Raw genomic sequence first — 22,064 nt, 5'->3', positions numbered from 1 at the left:
TTCTGTCCATGAGTGAGATCATCCCATCTCCATGCTCTTTCTGGCTTATCTCACTTCACATGATTCCCTCAAGCTTCATCCAAGATGAGGTGAAGAAGATGAATTTATCATTCTTTTGTTAAAAACTATTTCCTTTCAATAATTTATTTAAAATTTTTAATTATCTTTATTAGATAGAGACAGCCAGAAACTAAGAGAGTAGGGGAGATAGAGAAGGAGAGAGAGACAGAGAGACACCTGCAGCACTGTTGCACCACTCACAACGCTTTCCCCCTGCAGGTGGGGACCAGGGGCTTGAACCTGGGTCCTTGTGCGCTCAACCATGTGCACTCAAACAGGTACGCCACCACCCAGCCCCAAATTCATCACTCTTAATACTGAGTAGTATTCCACTGTGTATATATACCACATCTTTCTTTTTCCTTTTTTTAATTTCACCACACCCACCTCCAAAGGTCTGTGTCCCATCCCCACCCCCACAGATAGCCACTATACTTCTCCCAGTCTTGACAATTGTTGACATTTTTTTTACATTTGTATATTCAATCATTTGCATTCCACATATGAGTGAAACCATTCTGTAGCTGTCCTTCACCTCCTGTCGATATTCACCTTCAGTGAATATCATCTTCTCCAATTCCATCCACTTTATCACAAAGGAAACAACATCATCCTTTTTTATTGCTGCATAATACTCTGTTGAGTATATGCCCCACAACTTTTTTATCCAGTCATCTGCCAAACAGAATTTTGGTCATTTCCAAGTTTTTGCTGTTGTGAATAAAGCCACTATAAACATGGGGGTGCATGTTATATCTTTTGGGCAAATGCCTAGTAGTGGTGTTGCTGGGTCCCATGGCATCTCCATTTGTATTTGTTTAAGGCGTCTCCACACTGTTCTCCATAACGGCTGCACCAGTTTGCACCCATCACCAGCAGTGTGACAGAGCTCCTCTCTCTCCACATCCAACACCGTCTTCTCTCGTTGTACTGAAGGAGCCCATTCTTACAGGTGTGACGTGGAATCTCAGTGTGGTTTTAATCTGCATTTCTCCGATAATAAGTGAGTTAGAATATTTCTGCATATGTCTGTGGGCCAGTGTATCTCTCCTTTAGAGAATCGTCTATTCAGATCTTCTGTCCACTTTTTTTAAAAATTTTTTTTTAATATTTATTTTATTTATTGGTTCCCTTTTGTTGCCCTTGTTGTTTTATTATTGTAGTTATTATTGTTGTTGTCGTTGTTGGATAGGACAGAGAGAAGTGGAGAGAGGAGGGGAAGACAGAGAGGAGGAGAGAAAGACAGACACCTGCAGACCTGCTTCACCGCCTGTGAAGCGACTCCCCTGCAGGTGGGGAGCCAGGGTTCGAACAGGGATCCTTACGCCGGTCCTTGCGCTTTGTGCCACCTGCGCTTAGCCCGCTGCACTACAGCCCGACTCCCCTTCTGTCCACTTTTTTATTGGGCTGGTCTTTTTATTTTTGTTGATCTGTATTAGTTCTTGATATTAACCGCTTGTCTGAAGTGTTGCATGCAAATATCTTTTCCCGTTTGCTGGGTTTCCTGCTTATCTTTATGGAATCTTCTTTTGATGTGTAAAGGCTTGAGTGTGGGCTAGCTCATGATCAAGTAAGATGCCTCTCTGTAGGTGTAACACATCTTTGGCTTCTGTTTCTCTGGAGGCCCCTGACTGGTATACCCGGTGGGTGCAGCAGACAATGCCAGGGAGAGAGCCTGGTGAGTGCACACTCCCAGTCCACATACCTCAGGTACTCAGTGCCCCCCACAGTGGGCAACATCCCTCACAGAGAGCACAGGGTCAGGCATGTGCCTCCTCTCCCTGCATTAGAAGTCCCTCTCAGCTCTGCCCTGGGCTTCGGAATCCCTGGCCAGGTCTTAAGAGTTCTGACCAGACCTTGACGTGATGAGGCGACTAGGGAGGCTGACAATGAAGCCCTCAGAGAATGAAATGAAATCCTCAGAGAATCCCAGTGAAGGAAAATGTTCAGTTCGCCTTTTTAACCAGTGTCAGGCCACGCTAGAGGTGGGGGAAGGGGCGATGGGGACACGCCAAGTGTCCATCTCTCACAGGACCCTCCAGGGGCTAGCATGGCATCTGCCAGTGGTTACTAGGAGAGTGATAGTCATCTATGTGTCTCTCAGACTGCTTGGCTCCACACAGAGCAGGTTCTAATTATCTCTGTGCTTTCGAATGCCAGGGACAGACCTGGAGATCCGGGGCTGCCAAGCATGAGTGCTGCCCACTGAGACAGCTCCCGGCCTCTGTCTTTACTTTAACATTGCTGTGGTTAAGTATAAGGTAGCCAGAGAGAAACCCCACAATGCCTATCCCTCAACCCATGAAGTTGGGAGGACAGCGGCCTGACACACAGTACTCCCACCGGTTGACCGTAAGGTCCTGAGCCCACCTTTCCTCCTGGGCCCATTTCTTTATCTCTATTGAGCACCTCAGCACAGCCCGTCACACACCTCTCTGGGCTGCAATGAGGACTCAGGGGAGTGGTCCTTCTGGAATCAAGCTGGGAAAGGGGAAGCAGCCAGCAGAGCTGGTGTGTCAGCCCCAAGGAGCAGGCCAAGGAGCTACCTCCCGCCCTTGAGGCTAGAGACAGAGCTCAACAGGAAGGACGCAGGAAGACTGACCTTGAGGGCAGGGATCTCCACACTGTCGCCGAGGCTGATGGAGCCCGAGAGGATGGTCCCTGTCATCACAGTGCCTTGGCCTTTGATGGAGAAACAGTGGTCCACCGACATGAGGAAAGGTCCCGAGGGGTCTCTCGTTGGGATGGGAATCTGGGACGTCAGGAGCTAGAAGAGAGGTGGAGTGCCACGGGGTGTTGGGGGAGAAGCCGGACAGGGCAGGGTGAAAGGAAGGGGGTAGAGTGTGTGGCGGGCAGGCTGGTCCAGGAAAACAGGCCTCAACCGCACTCTTAGGGGCTCCCCTCAGTGTCCTGCACCCTCTCCCATTGGGATGGCCACACTTGTCTCCTCCACACTGCAGCAGAGGCAGTCATGGGGTCGCCCATAGGGATGCCCTGCTCCACTGCTCCCTGGCGTCCTGGGACCTGCTCAGGCAGACTGAGAGTCCTCCTAATCCCTGGATTTCGTTCAGGCCTGTCACTTCTACACACTAGGCACCAGCCAGCCTCTGGCATATCCTGGCATTGCCCTGGGACCCGCAGTAACCCCCTGTCTGGACACTGAGAGAGACCACCATTATGAGAACACGACGCACTACAAGCCTTCAGCCCCTCACTAACTGCATGAGGCAGGTGGTGCTGCTGCCTACCTACCCTGGAAGTGAGAAAATAAAGGCGAGAGAGAGCCGGCCAAGTGCCAAGTGCCAGAGACGGCGCCAGCAGTGGGGCCAGGTAGAGCGAGCTTACCACTCCAGCCCTCCGGGCTGCGCACCCAGTCCTCGGCAGAGGAGAGCCACAGTCCCTGAGCTCAGGGTCATCTTTACAGCAGCACCCCAACCCTACCTTACCCACACCGGCCCCCCTTCAGAATGACTGGGCTTCCTGCCTCTGCCCACTATCAACTGAGACTGAGAGAGCGGCTCTCAGACCTGTGGCTTTGGGAGATGAAGCCACCACTTCCACGGGGGGGTCCTTGAAAAATATAAGCTGCTCTGGCCCTCGGGCTGGGCCTTCACTCCGTCCCACTGCCCAGCCACCCTACTCAAGGCAATCCGAGTACTCTGCAGGGAGCGCATCTGAAGAAAGGACACCTTTCTGTTTAGCTTAACCCTGAGGGAGATGAGGGAGGTTCTGTTCAGGTGTACGGGGGTGGAGGGAGTGGGAGGAGCAGGCAAAGAAACCAGGTCTAAACCCTCTTACTCCTCTCTCTCTCTCTCATCAAGCAAGGCACAAGAGGAGGCTGTCTGAGGGGGGCTGGGGTCAGAGGCCAACTTGAACTCAAGCCACAGTACCTCGATGAGCTCTGGGATGCCTTGGGGAGCTTCTGTTTCGGGGGCCTCTGGTCCCCCAGGCTTGGCCGCCACAGGGATAATGGGTGCTCCTCGGAACCTGGAAGGGAAAGACAGTGCCCATGTGGTTAGAGTTTGACAGCAAGCCACAGAATATCTGAGAGGACAGGTCCAAGTCCACAGCTGACCTCTCCCTTCTGCCTTTCCTCAGGTGCTCTTCCTAAGCAGAGAAGATCGGGACCCAGACGGAAACACTTTCTGCGAAGGGCAGCACTGAGCAGGGGTCCTCATTTACATCTCCACCTGCAGGCCCTGCCAACCCCCGGGAGACAGCAGCAAACCCTGCGCCCTCCTGGACAGACTCAGGGAATCTGACTTCATGTCCTTTGAATCTAGTTTCTGCTTTTTGTTGGCTAACAGCAATAACGGTAACTCACTTGACGACGTCAACTGTATAACCTGGGTGCTCTCTCTGAAACCTCACAACACTGCTGTAGACTTGTCACTGCTTCACAGCTAGGAAACAGAGGCTTAGAGAAACTAGTTTATTTTCCCTGAGGCACTGGCTGAAGAAGTCAGTGGCAAATTCGAACTCGTCCCTCAAGCTCTAGAACCAGCTCTTGGTTACACTGCCACCATACTCCTGGCCTCTTCTCCCATGCCCAACAGCTGCAGAGCAGGACATGCCAGAGTGTATACACTCCCCCTTAATGTTAGTCATTTAGAATATCTCACATTTTCCACTATTGTAAAACAACACTGTGGTAAAGATGTTTGTAAACATAACCAACTGGTTTTTGTTTGTTTGCCTTGGCTTTAGAATAAATCCATGGGGTACAAATTTAAGACTGACATACACTAAGAAAAACGCAGCAGGACAGCAGAGTGAAAACATCCAAAAATGCCTTCTCCATAAAAAGAGTAAGAACACAGGCAAAAAAAAAAAAAAAAAAAAAAAAAAGATCAGAATCAACCTTTTCAGAACTCTGGACATTAACAGAAGGTTTACAGCAATTTGTGAACTGCTTACTCGAGACAGACAGCTCACTTGGAAGGAGAATGGAGCTCTGAGGAGTGTAACTTGCCCTGTTCCCAGCAGCCTCAGTGTCCAACATCTGCGGTCACTGTAGAGACCAGCAGCCTGACAGTCACTGGAGGGCACAAAAGGTTTGAGTGCAGACCTTTTGAGTCAAAGGCCCTATCCGGTGGCTTCCGGAAGACCCCACTTGCAAGGCTTTCTTTATTTGACCTGCTTGGAGCTGGATCCAGTGCAAATGGTCTTTTCCTTTAGGGGCATTTGTCAAAAATAATGACAAGCAATTGCTTAACATCAGGGCTGCCTGAGGCGGAGGATAACAGATTGGTCAAACAGGCTGATCAAAAAGCTGAGAAGAAAAAGCTGAGGGGAGAGAGGCGGGTGGACTCCCATGGCAAGCCTGGGAAAACTCTGACATATTCATGGGAATGTAGAAGGTGACATGCAGGCATAGAGTTGAGGATGTGCCTTAGACAAAACACACCCTCAAGAGAGACAGGAGATGGCCCTCAGTTCTCTCCTCTGGCTGACCTTGAGCTTCAGCGCAATCAGGAGTGAAGGCTCAGGCACAGTTGTCAGCCACCTGCCTGAGCATTAAATATTTGCCCCAAACAATATGCAATCCCTTGGCCAAGAGTGAAAGACCTCTGGGTTCTAGGCATCTGAGGAAATCTCCCTCTTATCATCAGCTGACCACTAAACTCACTGAGCAGTCTTCAGGGGTCACACTTGACTTACAGAATTAGTTCACAAAAGTCACTAAGCAAATAAGGTTGCGAAACAACAAATTACGATACTGTGGAGGGAGGGAGAATTTGATTTCCAGAACTGTCACATTCAACACATCTAGTTTTTAACAAAAATCCATAATACATACAAGGCAATGAGAGTATGTCCCCCCCCAACACACACACACACACATACACACACACACACACACACACACACACAGCAGTCAACAGAAATTGTTTTTGAAAAAGCACTGCTAAACAAAACCTTAAGTCTGCTACTTCACGCGTGCGCAAAGAAACAAAGGAAGTTGTACCTAAAAGAACTAAAGGAGGAAAAACGAGGATAATGTCTCAGCAGCTAGGAAAAAAGAAAAAAAAAGACTCGCCATTATTTAAAAAAATAGAAATTCTAGAGTTGAAAACATGATCACTTGAGAGAAGATCTCACTAACGGGGCAGCACACCAAATCTGTGGGAGCAAGAGAATCAGCAAGTCGAAAAGCTGACTGACTAGAATTAGCCACTCTGAGAGCCACAAAGGAAGGAAGAGTGAACACAACTCCAAAACTACGTGACACACATATAAAGACATGTGCACGATAGAATGCCTGGAGGAAAACACAGAAAGGGCAGAAAAGAGCATTTGAATTCACTTTCATAAAGTTCTTAAATTTGCTGCAAGATATGAATCTGCACAGACAAGAAACTCACCAAACTCCAAGGAGGGGAGGCCTCACAATCAAACTGCAGAAGGCCACGGGCTAAGAAAGAATCGTGAAAACACCAAGAAGCGGCTCACTCATACACGACTTCTCGGTAAGATAAATAGCTGATTTTTCATCAGGAAAAGCAGCAGTCAGAGATAATAAGGAGGCAAGTTCAAAGGGCTAAGTATTAAAAAAAATAATAAGTCAACTTAGAAGTCCATATGGTTAAAAAAAAAAATTCTGCTAAAAGCAAGGAGTAAGGGGCTGGGACACCTGGCTTGCAGGCATGAGGCTCTGGGCTCATTCCCCAGCATTACATTAAAATAAAGCATCATGAATGACAGTGGTCCTCTCACCTCCTTCTCTCTCTTTCTTCTTTCTCCCTCTCTCCCGTTTACTTACTTACTACAGAGGACTCAGAATGATCATACAACCTAGTCATTCAACTCTTAAGCATATGCCCAAAATGACACAAATAAGGTACTCAAACAAGTACGTTCACGGCAGCACTGTTCATAAAAGTAAACAAAATGGAAGTAGTCCGGGAGTCGGGCGGTAGCTCAGCGGGTTAAGCGCACGTGGCGCAAAGCGCAAGGACCAGCTTAAGGATCCTGGTTCGAGTCCCCAGCTCCCCACCTTCAGGGGAGTCGCTTCACAGGTGGTGAAGCAGGTCTGCAGATGTCTGTCTCTCCCCCTCTGTCTTCCCCTCCTCTCTCCATTTCTCTCTGTCCTATCCAACTACAATGACATCAATAACAACAGTAATAACTACAACAATAAAACAACAAGGGCAACAAAAGGGAAAATAAATATTTTTTAAAAATGGAAGTAGTACAAATCTCTATCAACATTAAATAAGAAAAAGAAATCAAGGGGCCGGGGTGGTAGCACAGCAAGTTAAGTGCACATGATACAGAGTGCAAGGACCAGCTTAAGGACCCCGGTTCGAGCCCCTGGCTCCCCATCTGCAAAGAAGTCACTTCCCAGGCAGTGAAGCAGGTCTTTAGGTGTCTTTCTCTCCCCGTGTCTTCCCTTCCTCTCTTGATTTCCCTCTGTCCTATCCAGCAACAAAGTCATCAATAACAACAACAATAATAACCACAACAACGATAAAACAATAAGGGCAACAAAAGGGGGGGAAAATAGCCTCCCAGAGCACTGGATTTGTGGTGCAGGCACCAAGCCCCAGCAATAACTCTGGAGGTGAGAAAAAAAAAAAGAAAAAGAAATCAGTCGGGGGAGCAGGTGGTGGCACACCTGGTTAATGTGCCCACATTAAATCAGTCGGGGGAGCAGGTGGTGGCACACCTGGTTAAGTGCCCACATTACCATGCTCCCCCACCTGCAAGGGAAAAGCTTCACGAGTGGTGAAGCAGGGCTGCAGGTGTCTCTCTGTCTCTCTCCTTCTCTATCTCTCTCCCTCTCAATTTCTCTCTGTCTCTATCCAATAATTAATAAACAAAAATGTTAAAAAAAAAAAAAAAGAAAAAGAAATGCGTGATCCGGGAGGTGGTAGTGGATGAAGACTGGACTCTCAAGCAGGAGGTCCTGAGTTCAATCCCTGGCAGCACACATACCAGAGTGATGTCTGGTTCTTTCTCTTCTCCTATCTTTCTCATGAATAAATAAAGTCTTTTAAAAAAAAAAGAAAGAAAGAAAGAAAATCAAACCCAAAAGGTGGCATATTATGTAGCATGTCCAGAATATATACATCTACTGAGACAGCACAAGCCGGCACGTTCTCAAGGGTGGGAGTCAGTGCAATTTAGGGCTTCTAAACTCAGATAATGATGATGGTGCAAGTGTGCAGGCATTGCAGTGGTAGATTTAATGGTATTATGTGATTTATATCTCAATTAAAAAGAAAAAGATAGACACTGAAAGGTCTGCAGGCTGGCAAGTCAGCATAATGGTGATGAAAAGACTTCAGTGCCTGAGGCTCCAAGCTCCCAGGTTCAGTCCCCAGCACCACCGTCAGCCAGAGCTAAGCTGGGCTCTGGTGCTTCTCTCTGTGTTTTTCTCTCTTTATCTCTCTCATTAAGAATAATAACATGGGGGGGTTGGGCGGTAGCACAGCGGGTTAAGCGCACATCGCGCAACGCGCAAGGGCCAGTGGAAGGATCCCGGTTCGAGCCCCCGGCTCCCCACCTGCAGGGGAGTCGCTTCACAAGCGGTGAAGCAGGTCTACAGGTGTCTGTCTCTCCCCCTCTCTGTCTTCCCCTCCTCTCTCCATTTCTCTCTGTCCTATCCAACAGCGAAGACATCAATAACAATAATAACAACAACAAGGCAGCAAAAGGGAATAAATAAACATTAAAAAATAAAAACATTAAAATAACTTAATTTAAATAGGGAAAGATCTGCAGCGACCTCCTGCAGGTGGGGAGCCGGGGGCTCAAGCCGGGATCCTTATGCCGGTCTTCGCGCTTTGCTCGACGTGAGCTTAACCCGCTGAGCTACGGCCCGACTCCCCCCCCCATGTTACTATTTTTAATGAGAGAGATAAAGAGAGAAAGACACAAGAGAAAGATCACGGCCACAGCGAACACTTGCTAAGCCTACTTCAACGCACCTGTGCCCAGTGCGGCTACCACCTTTCTCTTCTCCTGCAGCCCTGGGGTCCCCACCATGAATGGCATCCTGGGCCAAACTATCTGCTTGTTTGTGGTGTTTGTTTGTTTGCTTTGTGCTATGGTGGTGGGTGGGTGGTAGGTGTGAACCTGGGACCTTGGAGCCTCAGGAATGAAATCTCTAGCATAACATTCTGCTCACCTTCACCTTTTATTTACAGAGAAGATAGAGGGAAGGGCAGGTATACAGAGAGGAGAGATATCCATGGGGCTCCTCCTATACGACGTATGATGTGCTCACGCGGCCTGGGTCTCGCACCCAGGGCCTGTGCAGGGCAAGTCACCCCTAATCATCCCTTTTTTGTTTCTTTTAGACACACCTTCTATTTATTTGCATTTCCTTAAGAAGTCCTATAATGCAAGGCCTGCTCCACGTGTTCATTTACTAAGGTGCGTGCTGGAGCCATCCCTACTCCAGCACACACCTCTCTCTGAGGTAGGGAGGATAACTGTCAACATTCTTCTATGCAAAACCAGCCCTTTGCCCATCAGGCCTGAGTTAAGTGTTATGCATGTGGCCCTTGGCTGAGGGCTTTCACACACGTCACTCCGTTAATCCTCATAGCGATAGTGGGAGGCAGCCCGTGCTGTAGACTCGGGGAAGATGAGGCATGGGGAGGTTTAGTGACTCCTGAAAGGTTGCATGAGGAGAAAAGTCAGAAGCCTGGAACATGCCCAGGGCTCTGTTCTCTGGCCGCAAAAGTCCTGTTCCAGAGTTCAGTCCTTGCCACCATGCTGGGCATCCCACGAAAGAGTCCACCAAGCCCCATCAGACAACGCTACTCTGTCAGGTGTCACACAAGCACAGCAGATGAAGCCTGGTGTCACCCACCTGCCCCTCACCCCAGGCACAGGGTGGAGCGGACGCGTCCAAGGTCATTCTGCTCCTGCCTCTCTGTCCCTGTCCAGTTACTCAGATGCAAATCTGCGAACCCCTAAGCTACTGTTTGCTTGGCTGCTTCTTTGTGAAATAGTAAAAATACTTAAATACAAAGACAGTGTCCCACCCCACAAGTGAGAGGCAGCTACAGCCACTTCAAGGAGGGACACTGGTCAGCGATGCCCATGCTCTCCGCTCCACAAAGCCGGCGTCTGAAGCCGTTACACTCAGGTGGGGCGGGGGCGTGGAGCTCATGGGTTACATTCAGGAATCTAACACACCCTGCACACCCTGCACTTCTGACTTCCGTTGGTAGCCGCCTCCAGGGCTACTGCTGGAGCTTGGTGCCTGCACTATGAATCCACTGCTCCTGTGGCCATTTCCTTCTTTCTTTCTTTCTTTCTTTCTTTCTTTCTTTCTTTCTTTCTTTCTTTCTTTCTCTTTTTTTGTTTTGTTGCTTCCAGGATTATCACTGGGGCTTGGTGCACCTGTACTACAAATCTACAAATCCACTGCTCCTGGAGGCCATTTTCCCCATTTTGTTGCCCTTGTTGTAGTTGTTATTGTTGTTATAGCTGTTGTTGTTGGATAGGACAGAGAGAAGTAGAGAGAGGAGGTGAAGACAGAGAGGGGGAGAGAAAACCTGCCTCGCGGCTTATGAAATGACCCCCCCACACACACACAGGTGGGGAGCTGGGGGCTCGAACCGGGATCCTTATGCTGGTCTTTGCACTTTGTGCCATGTGTGTTTAACCCATTGCACTACTGCCTGACCTCCCATTTTTTTCAATTATTATTATTATTTTTTGATAGGACAGAGAGAAATTGAGAAGGGGGAAAGATAGAGAGGGAGAGAGAAAGACACCTACAGACCTGCTTCACCACTTATGAAGCAACCCTCCTGCAGGTGGAGAACTGGGGGCTCGAACCAGGATCCTTGCTCCGGTCCTTACTATTTGTACTATGTACACTTCACCCAGTGCGCCACACCTGGCCCCCGTGGGTACCCCTTATGCTGGCACACTGGTTATGCCATGAACTTGCAAATGCCAGTTACTAATGTGACAGTAATTTAATTTAGTATCAAAAACACCAGTGTGAAAACAACTGGTCCTATGAGAATGAAGCTGAAAGATGAAATAGAAAGATGTGATAACAGCAAATCTTCTTGTAAAACTTGGTGCTGAATTAGGTGTGGATAAAAGGAAAAAGATAAAAGGTTCAGGGGAGGTTGTAAAAGCGTAGAGAAAATCTCCACTAAGACTGCTTTAAAAATCCTCTTTCACTTTCAAGAAACCAAAAGTGCAGACAGTGTGTTAGTGCTCTGGACAGAGAGAAGTTAGAGCTCAGCCATGGGCTCCTCCCAGGAGCAGAGATGGGCTGGACAGAGTTTTCTCCCGCAAGTGACAGTGGCGAGAAAACCCTGGTGTTCCTGAGTACTGAGCAAAGAAGGTGTCACCTTCTGCTCCAAAAATTCAAAAATTTTGAATTTTTGAGAAGAATTAAAAGTACTTACTGAGGTCTTCTTTAGCTTATCTCTAAAACACTGGGAGAAGTATTAGAACTCAGAAGAGACTATCATAAGGAACAGTCACACACACAAATGGAATTGACTTGCACCAGAGTAGAAAAAAATCCAAAGCAATGGCAGAGGTGTCTAGGTTCTAGGCCTGTACATAGCACTGTCAGCACTGGCAAAGCAATGACAGAGGTGTCTAGGTTCTAGGCCTGTACATAGCACTGTCAGCACTGGCAAAGCAATGGCAGAGGTGTCTAGGTTCTAGGCTTGTACATTGTTGGTATGCATGAGACCCCTTCTGTTTCATTTGGTTTAAATCCCCCCTGCTTAACACTATTCTATTTACATAACCACTTCATTCTATTTACATAACCACTGTTAACAAGTTCCACCCTCCCTCCAGGGCATTTGTGGTTCAGTGATAGGATTCTCGCCTAATCTGCCCCCTCTTTGTCACACTCTGATTTTCACCAGTCACTTTTCTCTCCACCCTCTCTATGTCACATCCTGTTTCCACCTTACTTGGCAAGTATATATAAAGACAGCATTGTGAGTTTTAGAGTACTGTACTTTGAGTTTAACTTAGCTCGTCTTAGACTGTGCTGTGTTAGACTGTGCTGTGTCCTGCATGAATAAAGAGATACTGCCTACAGCTCAACCATGAGTCCCTGGTCATCTGTTACCTGCCGTGAAGCCAGCCCGGCGAAAACAACATAACCCGTCGAAAACAACAGTACATAGCACTGTCAGCACTGGCAAAGCAATGGCAGAGGTGTCTAGGTTCTAGGCCTGTACATAGCACTGTCAGCACTGGCAAAGCAATGACAGAGGTGTCTAGGTTCTAGGCCTGTACATAGCACTGTCAGCACTGGCAAAGCAATGACAGAGGTGTCTAGGGTTCTAGGCCTGTACATAGCACTGTCAGCACTGGCAAAGCAATGACAGAGGTGTCTAGGTTCTAGGCTTGTACATAGCACTGTCAGCACTGGCAAAGCAATGGGCTCCGGGGCTCTAAACACCAAAATTCAGACCCAGAAGAACACACAGTGAAGCTTCCTTTACTGAATTCGGGTCGAATAAATTGAACAATGGTGACATATGGATCACATGTGCTACTTGTGTTAAGATGGTGTAGAAATCAGTCATGCTGAAGACAACAGAAAATAGCATGAAAGATGGAGATAGGCCTGGCGTCAGAACATGGAACTGTTGTGAAGTGTAGCGGGTGAGCTAACTGCCAACTCTGTGGGCGAATGATGGAGAAGGCAGAATGCTGAGGGCCTTCTGCCACCCCATAACTAAGTCATATCACTGGTAATACTAAGTAAATGAGCACCCATGAGTTCTACATTGAAATATTACGGATAAGGTACAAGAAGGGGTAAGTTTTAATAATTCTCTAAGAAACTTCTGATTCATCAGCCACAATCTCCTTCAATGGACGAGAAATCTACTGTAGCTACAAAAAATTAAACAAAAGAAGGCCATTCAATTCTACTCCTGCTGAAGGGTCAGAGCCTGATGAGAAACTTAGGGTAAGATAAGGTGAAGAAGGTGACTTCATTGAACCAAAGCAAAGGATTCTGGGGAAAGAGGGCAGGGAGACGGTTAGGGTGTGGAGGCTTTGGTACATGAGGAAGAGACTGTTTTGCAGACACCTATCATGACGAGATGAGAAACTTGACCTCTGTGAGCTGTACTAGAAACCATTAGCTTCCCAATAAAATTATATATATATATATATATATATATATATATATATATAAAAGAAAGTTAGAGAAAGGCTCAAGAGGGGCCGGGTGGCAGCACACCTGGTTTAACACACGTTACAATGTGCAAGGACCCAGGTTTGAGCCCCCAGTCCCCACCTGCAGGAGGAAAGCTTTGTGAGTGGTAAAGCAGGGCTGCAGGTGTCTCTCTGTCTCTCTCCCTCTCTATTACCCCCTTCCCTCTTGATTTCTGGCTGTCTCTAACCAATAAATTAATAAAGATTTAAAAAAAACTTTAAGAAAAAGGCTAAAGACACAGTAGAAACAAGTTAAAACATTTCTCTGAACATAACAGATTTAAAGATAACTGAAGTGACCAGTTAAGGGACCACTTAGTAAAGCAGACATGCTACAATGCACAAGTACCCAGGTTCAATCCATTGGTCCCCACCTGGAGAGGGAAGCTTCATGAGCAGTGAAGCAGGTGTCTATCTTTCTCCATCTCTATCTCCCACTTCCTTTCTGATTTCTCTGTCTCTAGCCAATAAATAAATAAATAATTAAAATCAAAATAGACAACTGAGAAATGATTGAGCTTCTCAGATACCTCCATAAAATTTGCCATCTTAAACACATTTAACACTCTGACTCCAAGCTACTAATTACATTTACAGCATGCAACCATTGACATATCCTGATTGCAGAGTTCTTTTTATCCTTTAAAATGAAAACTCTGCTCCCCAGTTCTCTGAGCTGCCAGCCTCTGGCAACCACTGTTTTACTCTCTGCCTTTATGATGTAACTAGTCCTAGTGAACATCTCATGTAACGGGAACCACACGGTCAGTGATTAGCTTTTTGTGTGACTCACTTATTTTACTTAGTAAAATGCCCGAACCATACTCTTCTTTAAGGCTGAATAACATTATGCCATTGTACACACAGACCTCATTTGTGCTCACCCACTCAAGCATCAGTGGGTACTTGTGTCGGTTCTACTTTTTGATGCTTAGTGAATAAAGCTGCTGAAGACCCAAGTACAAATAACTCTTGGGGAAACCACTTTCAATTATCTGGAGTATATATCCACAAGTGAAATGGCTAGGCCACACAATAATTCTATGTGTGTTTTTGTTGTTATTGTTGTTGTTTTTTAGTTTCGGTACATCATGCTGTTATCTGTGGCAGTGACAAGATGTCCATCTCCACCAACCAAGTCCAAGGATCACAATTCCTCCTACTCTCATCAACGCCTGTCCTTCTGCTCTCCAGAGCAGCCATCTTACTGAGCACGAGGTTGGATCCAATTGTAGTTCCATTTGCGTTCCCCTAATAGTTGGTGATGCTGGCACCTTTTCATGTGTTTACTGACCATTTTTCTGTCTTATTTGAAGAAGTATGTAGTTAAGACCTTTTCCCACTCTTGAATCAGGCATTCTATTATCTTGTTGTTGCTCATTACTTGGGGGGGGGGGGGGGTCTCCTAAGTATTCTGAGTATTGGCCCCTTGTCAGACACATCGATTATAAATACTCCTTCCCATTCTCTGGGTTATCTTTTTGTTTTGTTGATATGATCTTTTTTTTTTTTTTTTAATCCACTAAGATTATCTCTGGGCCTCAGTGCCTACACAAAGACACCACCACTCCTGACGATTGTTGATCGTGTCTGTTTTTTCTTTGTTCCTTTTAATATAGAGATGGAGAGAAATAGAGAGAATGGAGGGAAAGAGGAAGAAAGAGAGAAAGTACTCCACCACAGGTGAAGCTTCTCCCTAACAGGCGTTCAGACAGGTGAGCCTGGATCCTCATGACAATAAATGTGTCAGGTGAGGTGTGTGACTGCCTGCCCCCTGATGTCATCTTCTGATGCCCATCATGTTTTTATTTCCACAAAGTCGACATCATTTATTCCTCCCCATTACCATCTGTATCTTTGGCCGTAGCCAAGAAACACTATTGACAATTTAATGAAATTTTCTGTCCTAAGATTTTTCCAAAAAGTTTCACATTTAATCCTCTAGTTTACTTCACTGATCCATTTTGAACTTTCTTTCAGATGCAATACCAGATTAAGTAAGATCCAACTTTATCCTTTTGCCTGTAGATGTTCGGTTTTCCGGCACCATTTAGTGAATAAGACTAGCATTCATCATTAAATGGTCTTGGTCTACTTAACAAAACTCAAGTATTTTTGTGTGTGTGTGTGGGGGGGGATTTCACTAGAAGTTCTCTATTCTGTTCCACTGATAGATATGTATATATCTGTCTTTAGCCCAGTATCTCACTGCTTTGATCACCACAGCTTTGTAGTGAGATTTGACATCACAAATTGTGGGTTCTGTTGCTCATCTTTTTCAAAAATGTTTTGACTATTCCAGGAATCTTAGATAACTTATGAACTTCAAGATGAGTTTTTCTATTTCTACCAAAAAAAAAAAAACAACTTGGAATTTTGTTGGAAATTGTTTTAAAAGACTGCTGAAGGGTACAAATTATGTTAGCGATAATATTAAATCATCCAATACATAAACATGGGGACATGTTTCCATTTATTTATGTCATCATTAATTTGAATATTTTCAGATGATTTTATAATTCTCAATGTTTCATAAATTTTTAACTGAAATGACTGTTTAAAGTTCTCATTATAGCTCTTTCACATCCTTGGTTAACTTCCAAGCATTGGATTCTTTTTTGATGCCACTGTAAAGGGAATTGTTTCTTGGGAGTCGGGCGGTAGCTCAGTGGGTTAAACGCGCACATGGCGGGAAGAGCAAGGTCCTGCCTAAGGATCCTGGTTCGAGCCCCTGGATCCCCACCTAGAGGAGTCGCTTCACAAGCGGTGAAGCAGGTCTGCAGGTGTCTACCTTTCTCTTCTCCTCTCTGTCTTCCCCTCCTCTCTCCATTTCTCTCTGTCCTATCCAACAATGACGACATCAATAATAACTACAACAATACAACAACAAGGACAACAAAAGGAAATAAATATTTTTTTTAAAAAAGGGAATTGTTTTTTGATGTTTACTTTCCTAGTTGTTCTTCGTTAGTTGCAAAAATGCAACTGATTTTGACACCTGTCTTTCCAAAACCATTCCTGACACCTCAGGCCCCCTTCCCACAAGGAGGCCATTTCTCCTCCAGTCTCTCACTGAGAGGCAAACGTCCCATTGCTACTTCCTCTGTGGCTTTCCTGCCACATGCATCCTTTCTCACCACCCTGACCTGGCTCCTGGGCTGCCTGGGGTAGATCCCTGGAAGAAAATCAGATTATCTTTTTAAGACAAGGAGGAAGAACTCTGAGGAGCTGGGTTTCTATAGAGAGCAGGTTTCAGCAATCTCGGGAGCCACTGACTGGAACGAGATGGTGAAAGTTTAGCGGGGCCGTTGCAGGCACGGTCTGAGAGCCACTCACCACACCCTCCCGAGCAGTTCAGGGGCAGCCCCCCTATAATCCAGGAGATGCTTCATCAAGGGAAGGGAATCTAAGGGCTGGGGGGCAGAATAAAAGTGCTTAATAGTCCTTTGGGATCAGATTTAGAACTATTTAGAAAGGCCCAAGGAAAGCACTAATCAAATATGTATCACGTAGACTTAGACGCCCTCCTCTCCTAACCCTACTTCACTCCCTCAACCACCTTATCTACCCAACTCTGGCACCGTCTTCACAGCAGTCCACCTGCAGGTTAGCTATCAAGCTCCAGCTAAAAATGCCAAAGTCATGGGCCCTTAGATAGAAAATAAGACTTCTTAGCTTCTTTTCACCCAAAAATCCCTATTCCCCTGCTCTATTCCTGCTTTATGGTTCCTGTTCACTAAACCTTTTGTCCTGCTTTATATCTTACTGGGTCTCAACCACCAAACAACAGATGCTGCTACAATTTTATCCTGACCTCCCTGGACAGATGACCTCACCAGTGTGTCCCAGAACCCCACCTCCCAGAGCCCTGCCCCACTAGGGAAAGACAGAAACAGGCTGGGGGTGTGGACTGACTTACCAATGCCCAACACAGAAGCCAGACCTTCCACTCCTGCACCCCATAAAGAATTTTGGTCTATACCTCCAAAGTGGTAACTGTTAGGGGAAGATGGCCAGAGGATTCTGAACCCCAATTCCATAGGACTCGGAGAGAGAAGGGGGAAGAGGCGTGGTCATTAAGAAGTAGTAGGTTGACTTAAAAAGGAAGAAAAAGGGAGTTGGGCGGTGGCGCAGCGGGTTGAGTGCACATGGAGCAAAGTGCAAGGACCGGCATAAGGATCCTGGTTCGAGCCCCTGACTCCCCACCTGCAGGGGAGTCACTTCACAGGCGGTGAAGCAGGTCTGCAGGTGTCTGTCTTTCTCTCCCCCTCTCTGTCTTCCCCTCCTCTCTCCATTTCTCTCTGTCCTATCCAACAACAACATCAATAACAACAATGATAACTACAACAACAATAAAGAAGGGCAACAAAAGGGAAAATAAAAAAATTTTAAAAAAGGAAGAAAAGGCAGAACCATAGGAAAAATGGGCAAATGTATATAAATGTAGACAGACAGTTATAGAAATCATAGTCAACCCATATCTGCAATCTTGGGAGAACAACTGCAGTTTCCAGTGGAGGGGTTGGGGGCACAGAACTCTGATGGTGGGAATGGTGTGGAATTCCACCACCGTTAATTCATAATTTTGTAAACCAAAGTTAAATCACTAATACAAATGATATATATATAAAAAAGGATTAGTGAGGATTAAAAAGGGGCGGCACAGAAGCATTGTGAAGAGTCTAAAGAGAAAAAGAAGAGAAAAGCAAAGCAGGCAATGCAGGCGGAGGCCAGGAAGGAAGTGGGTATTCGGGGCAGAGGGTAGACAGCATCACGGTTATGCAAACAGACGACCAGGCCTGAGGCTCCAAAGTCCCGAGTTCAAGCCCCCACACCACCATAAGCTAGAGCTGAACAGTGCTCTGGTAAAAAAAAAAAGGATATTCAGGGCCTGTTGCACAGCAAGTCTGCCACACTAAGTGCTCTCTGTGTGAGCTCAGCACCCCACAAGGAAGGCCTCTGACCCTACTTTTAGAAAGCAGGGTGACTTGTCCAGAGCTGCCAGAGGGCCCTGAGAGTAAGAGAATGGTCTGCAGGGTGAGAGTCCAGGCCTATTCCCCGGGGGCATGCAGGAGGAAGGTGCATTCTGGGACTGAAGGCAGAGCTCCAGCCAGCAAGAGCAGTGAGCCAAGGGGCCCCAACCCAAGGCCAGAGCCGAGTACAAGCACCTCGTCTCTGCTTACACTCCATGCCCAGACCCGGGGGGACAGAGAGGGCTAAAGCATGCACTGAGAATTCCAGCGATTAACCATAAAGCTTTCGGAAATTCAATTATTTTTTACCCAAACCCTTTCGGGCAATGTATTGTAACAAAACAGAATGGCGTGTTGGGTCGGTGCCTGGCCCTTTTCCAGGCATAAGAGAAGCTGGTTTCCTGAACACGCCACACACTGGGACAACTGACTTCTGGCAGTGGTGATGGAGCTCAGCAGTCCCCAGGGGTGAGGTGAGGGTGGGGAAGGACAAGTCTCTCTCTCACACACACACACACACACACACACACACACACACACACACTCACACATTTTAGATGGAGAGCAATGTCTGGATTCTGGAAGAACAAGGACATCCTGAGATGGCAGGACAAGCCCTGAGCCTGGCCCCACATCCTGTAAGTGCAGGCAGGAGCCAGCCTGGAGCGCGTTCAAGTGCATCTCCATCCCACCCCCACCCCCCCAACTCCCTGTGCAGCTGGGGAGCGTCACGGTGGGAACGGGGCCCAGATATGCTGACTGTGCAGTCCGGCTGACCTTCGTCAAAATGATCACACACAGAAATGATCTCAGATAAATCACACACACACACACACACACACACACACACACACACACAAATGCATAACTTGTGCAAAAGATAAACAGAGCTTAACTTTTCGCTCTGGAACAAAGAATTCAAAATAGTCAATATTTACTCTGCCTTATTTTTCTCAGCAGCCAAGCCAGATACAAACCTCCCCCCCCAAGTAGGTGAGACTGTGAAGCACATAGCAGGTGGTCCATACATCACATCTACTAAGCACCAGGATCCATAGCAAACAGCCCCTCATAACACCTGCTGTAAAGCTGACAGAACCCAAAGAGAGAAAGTGACTTGCCCAACACAGCACAGCTGGCCAGCCACAAAGCGAGTGTGGCGTACACCTTGGCAGTCCCCTAGCAGTGGCCAGACCTCTCGAAGTTTGACATTCTATCCAGTCCCAGGAAGAGAGATGGGGCCAGTGGGGTCCCAGGGTGGGCTGAGAGCACACGGCTACCTAGGCTGAAACTGAAAGTGATTAAACAGCAGGGGGAAAACACAGAGGGAGTCTGGGATAAAGATGCATCAAGGACGCTGTCAGATGATAACATTTAGTGAAAAAATAAACAGAAAAGCCTCGAACACAGAGAGTGTCAGTGTTGTGCTAACAGCCCCCTCAAATCCTGTACCTGTGGGAGAGACTGACGGGGATCCCGAGGAAGACCACTTTACTTGATGCATGGGCAAGATACGAGTGCATTTTTGTCTTCTAGTTTGACTTCTGCTAACACTGATGATGCTTATGTGAGAGTAATTTTAAATGCACTCACTCAGAGATAAAGAAACCACAAAGAACAGCAATCAAAGAGTCTGACTACGTGAAAATAAAAAACTTCCGCATGCCTAAAAAAGCAACTAAAAGACAAAGACAAGCAATAAGTGCTGGAGAATTACTCGGAGCAAGTGGCAGGGCCGGGGCTAGCCAGCAGCAGTGCTACTCATAGTACTAATGATACTCACGGTACTAATGATACTACTCATGGTACTAATGATACTAATGGTACTAATGATACTAATGGTACTAATGATACCAAGAGTGAGCACATTAAAGCAAACTGTGAATGATTAAACTCTCAAGTCACAAATAGACAAGTCACACATACCAAAGCACAGCTGAAGTATATTGAAGAAAAATAGCCAGTCTCACTAGGAATTTAGTAAAATGGAATACAAATTCTGTTTTGAAACAAGAGTAAAATACCACTTCTATCCTATAAGGTTCATGTATATTTTAGAATCAGAGACCACAGTTGCTCACACCTGAGCAAAAGGGAAAGAGCGGTTTTGGAAAGGAGGGTAGCTGTGTACAGTCCAAGGTCAGAAAGTGCTCCTGCTCTTTGCGTTGGTAACAGACTGACCCAGGAACTTCGGATGAGGACAAAACCTGGAAATACGAAAGGTTTATTATCCTCTCCCCACCAAGGTAATCATTGGGGCTCAGCACCTGCACTATAAACCCAACACTCCCAGAGGCCAATTTTTTTTTTCCTTTCCTTTTCTGATTTTCATTTGATAGGAGATACTGAGAGGGGAGAAGAAGGGAGAGAGGGAGAGAGAAAGATAAGATACTTGCAGACCTGCTTCACCGCTGTGAAACCTCTCCCCTGCAGGTGGGGTGCGGGGCCTCAAACCCAGGTCCTTGTGTTTAGTAACATATGCTGTCAACCAGGTGCACCACCACCCGGCCTAGAAATACAAAGTCTAGTGGTGTGCACCTAGGCCTCCTTTGTAAGAAGGAAAAGCTGAGCCGGGCTGGTGTAAATGGTCAGTAAGAGGGTGGCTACACACAAGGAATTACTGTATAAAATGCGAAGCAGGAGAAGCAGAAATCAAAAATGGCTGCGATCACAGTTGACCTTTAATAATAAGGGTTTGAACTGCACAGGCCCACTTCTATATGGAATTTCTTCAATAAAGATTATCAGTGCATGCATCAGTGTACCTGCAAAGAAATGTAACTTTCTTGTCATGCTATCTTTTCTGTTTTGCTGCCTGGTATTAGTGATACCTATGGCATCTACAGTGTATCATAAGAGACGGTATTGATGCAGGTGCCATGGAATAATTCATCTTGCAAACGTAATGTAGACTTACAGCATCAATAAAGACAGCACAGCACTGCAGATGGAGTTTCCACCTCCTTATGATTCTCTTCATAACATCTGTTCTCGAGTTTGCTTTACTGTAAGAATACAGTAAGTAAGACATAAAGCATACAGAGTATGTCCTAGCTGGCTAGTTTGATTGGTAAGATGCCCAGTCAATAGCAGGTAAGCTATTAGCAGGTAAGACATAAAGCATACAGAGTATGTCCTAGCTGGCTAGTTTGATTGGTAAGATGCCCAGTCAATAGCAGGTAAGCTATTAGCAGGTAAGCTTAAGGGGCAAACAGAACTTACATGCAGGGGGACAGGAGACAGCTCACCTCACAGAACTGGAGGACTGGGGTTCAAGCCTTGGGCTTACCACATGGGAGCACTTGCACAGGGAGACTTCTAGAACAGTACAATAGTACTGTTGTATCTCTTCTCCCTTTCATCTCTCACCCTTTATCTTAAAAAAAGGGGGGGGGGTCCTACTGGGAGGAGAACAACATACAGGCATGAAGATCCAGCAATAACTGACAGCAAAAAAATGAACAAAAAAAGTTAAAAGTCATATGCAGATTTCTGTACTGCGTGTGAGGCTGAAGATCTCCAGGGCCAACTACATATGCTTACAGAGGGGCAGGCTGATTAAGTTCAGGAAAACTGCAGAGCACAGAGTACCAACTGAATACACAAACACCTGCTGCCTTTCTATAAACCAGCAAAACATCTCTGAAAAGAAAATGACAAAAGCAATTCCACTGATAAGAGCAGCTAATATCATCCAATATTTACGCTAAGTATGACCAAGCAGCAGCAAGGCTTACCTACTGGAAACTACAGAACACTGACGAAAAAAATTACGTAAGGTTTAAATAAATGGAAAGACATCTGTTCATGGGTTGGAAGGCAAAGCTGTCGGTCCACCCATGCTAGTCAGAGAGA

At 46.3% G+C, this 22,064-nt stretch overlaps 1 protein-coding gene across 3 annotated transcripts in view; it reads right to left on the bottom strand.

Moving 5' to 3' along the window:
* EEFSEC (eukaryotic elongation factor, selenocysteine-tRNA specific) overlaps nucleotides 1-22,064 on the bottom strand; it is a 247,760-nt gene that overhangs the window by 103,414 nt on the left and 122,282 nt on the right. For all 3 annotated transcript variants that reach the window (XM_060180298.1, XM_060180297.1, XM_007526878.3), the window contains 2 exons: nucleotides 3,951-4,047; nucleotides 2,663-2,827 (listed from right to left, as the gene is read on the bottom strand). In XM_060180298.1, coding sequence (XP_060036281.1) covers nucleotides 2,663-2,827; nucleotides 3,951-4,047 — 262 coding nt within the window. The remainder of the gene's footprint in view (nucleotides 1-2,662; nucleotides 2,828-3,950; nucleotides 4,048-22,064) is intronic.

This window comes from Erinaceus europaeus, chromosome 21 (assembly GCF_950295315.1).
Source record: "Erinaceus europaeus chromosome 21, mEriEur2.1, whole genome shotgun sequence".
Classification (NCBI taxonomy): Eukaryota; Metazoa; Chordata; class Mammalia; order Eulipotyphla; family Erinaceidae; genus Erinaceus; species Erinaceus europaeus.
The sequence above is the reverse complement of the archived record's forward strand: the minus strand, read 5'-3'. Positions and strand labels throughout refer to the sequence as shown.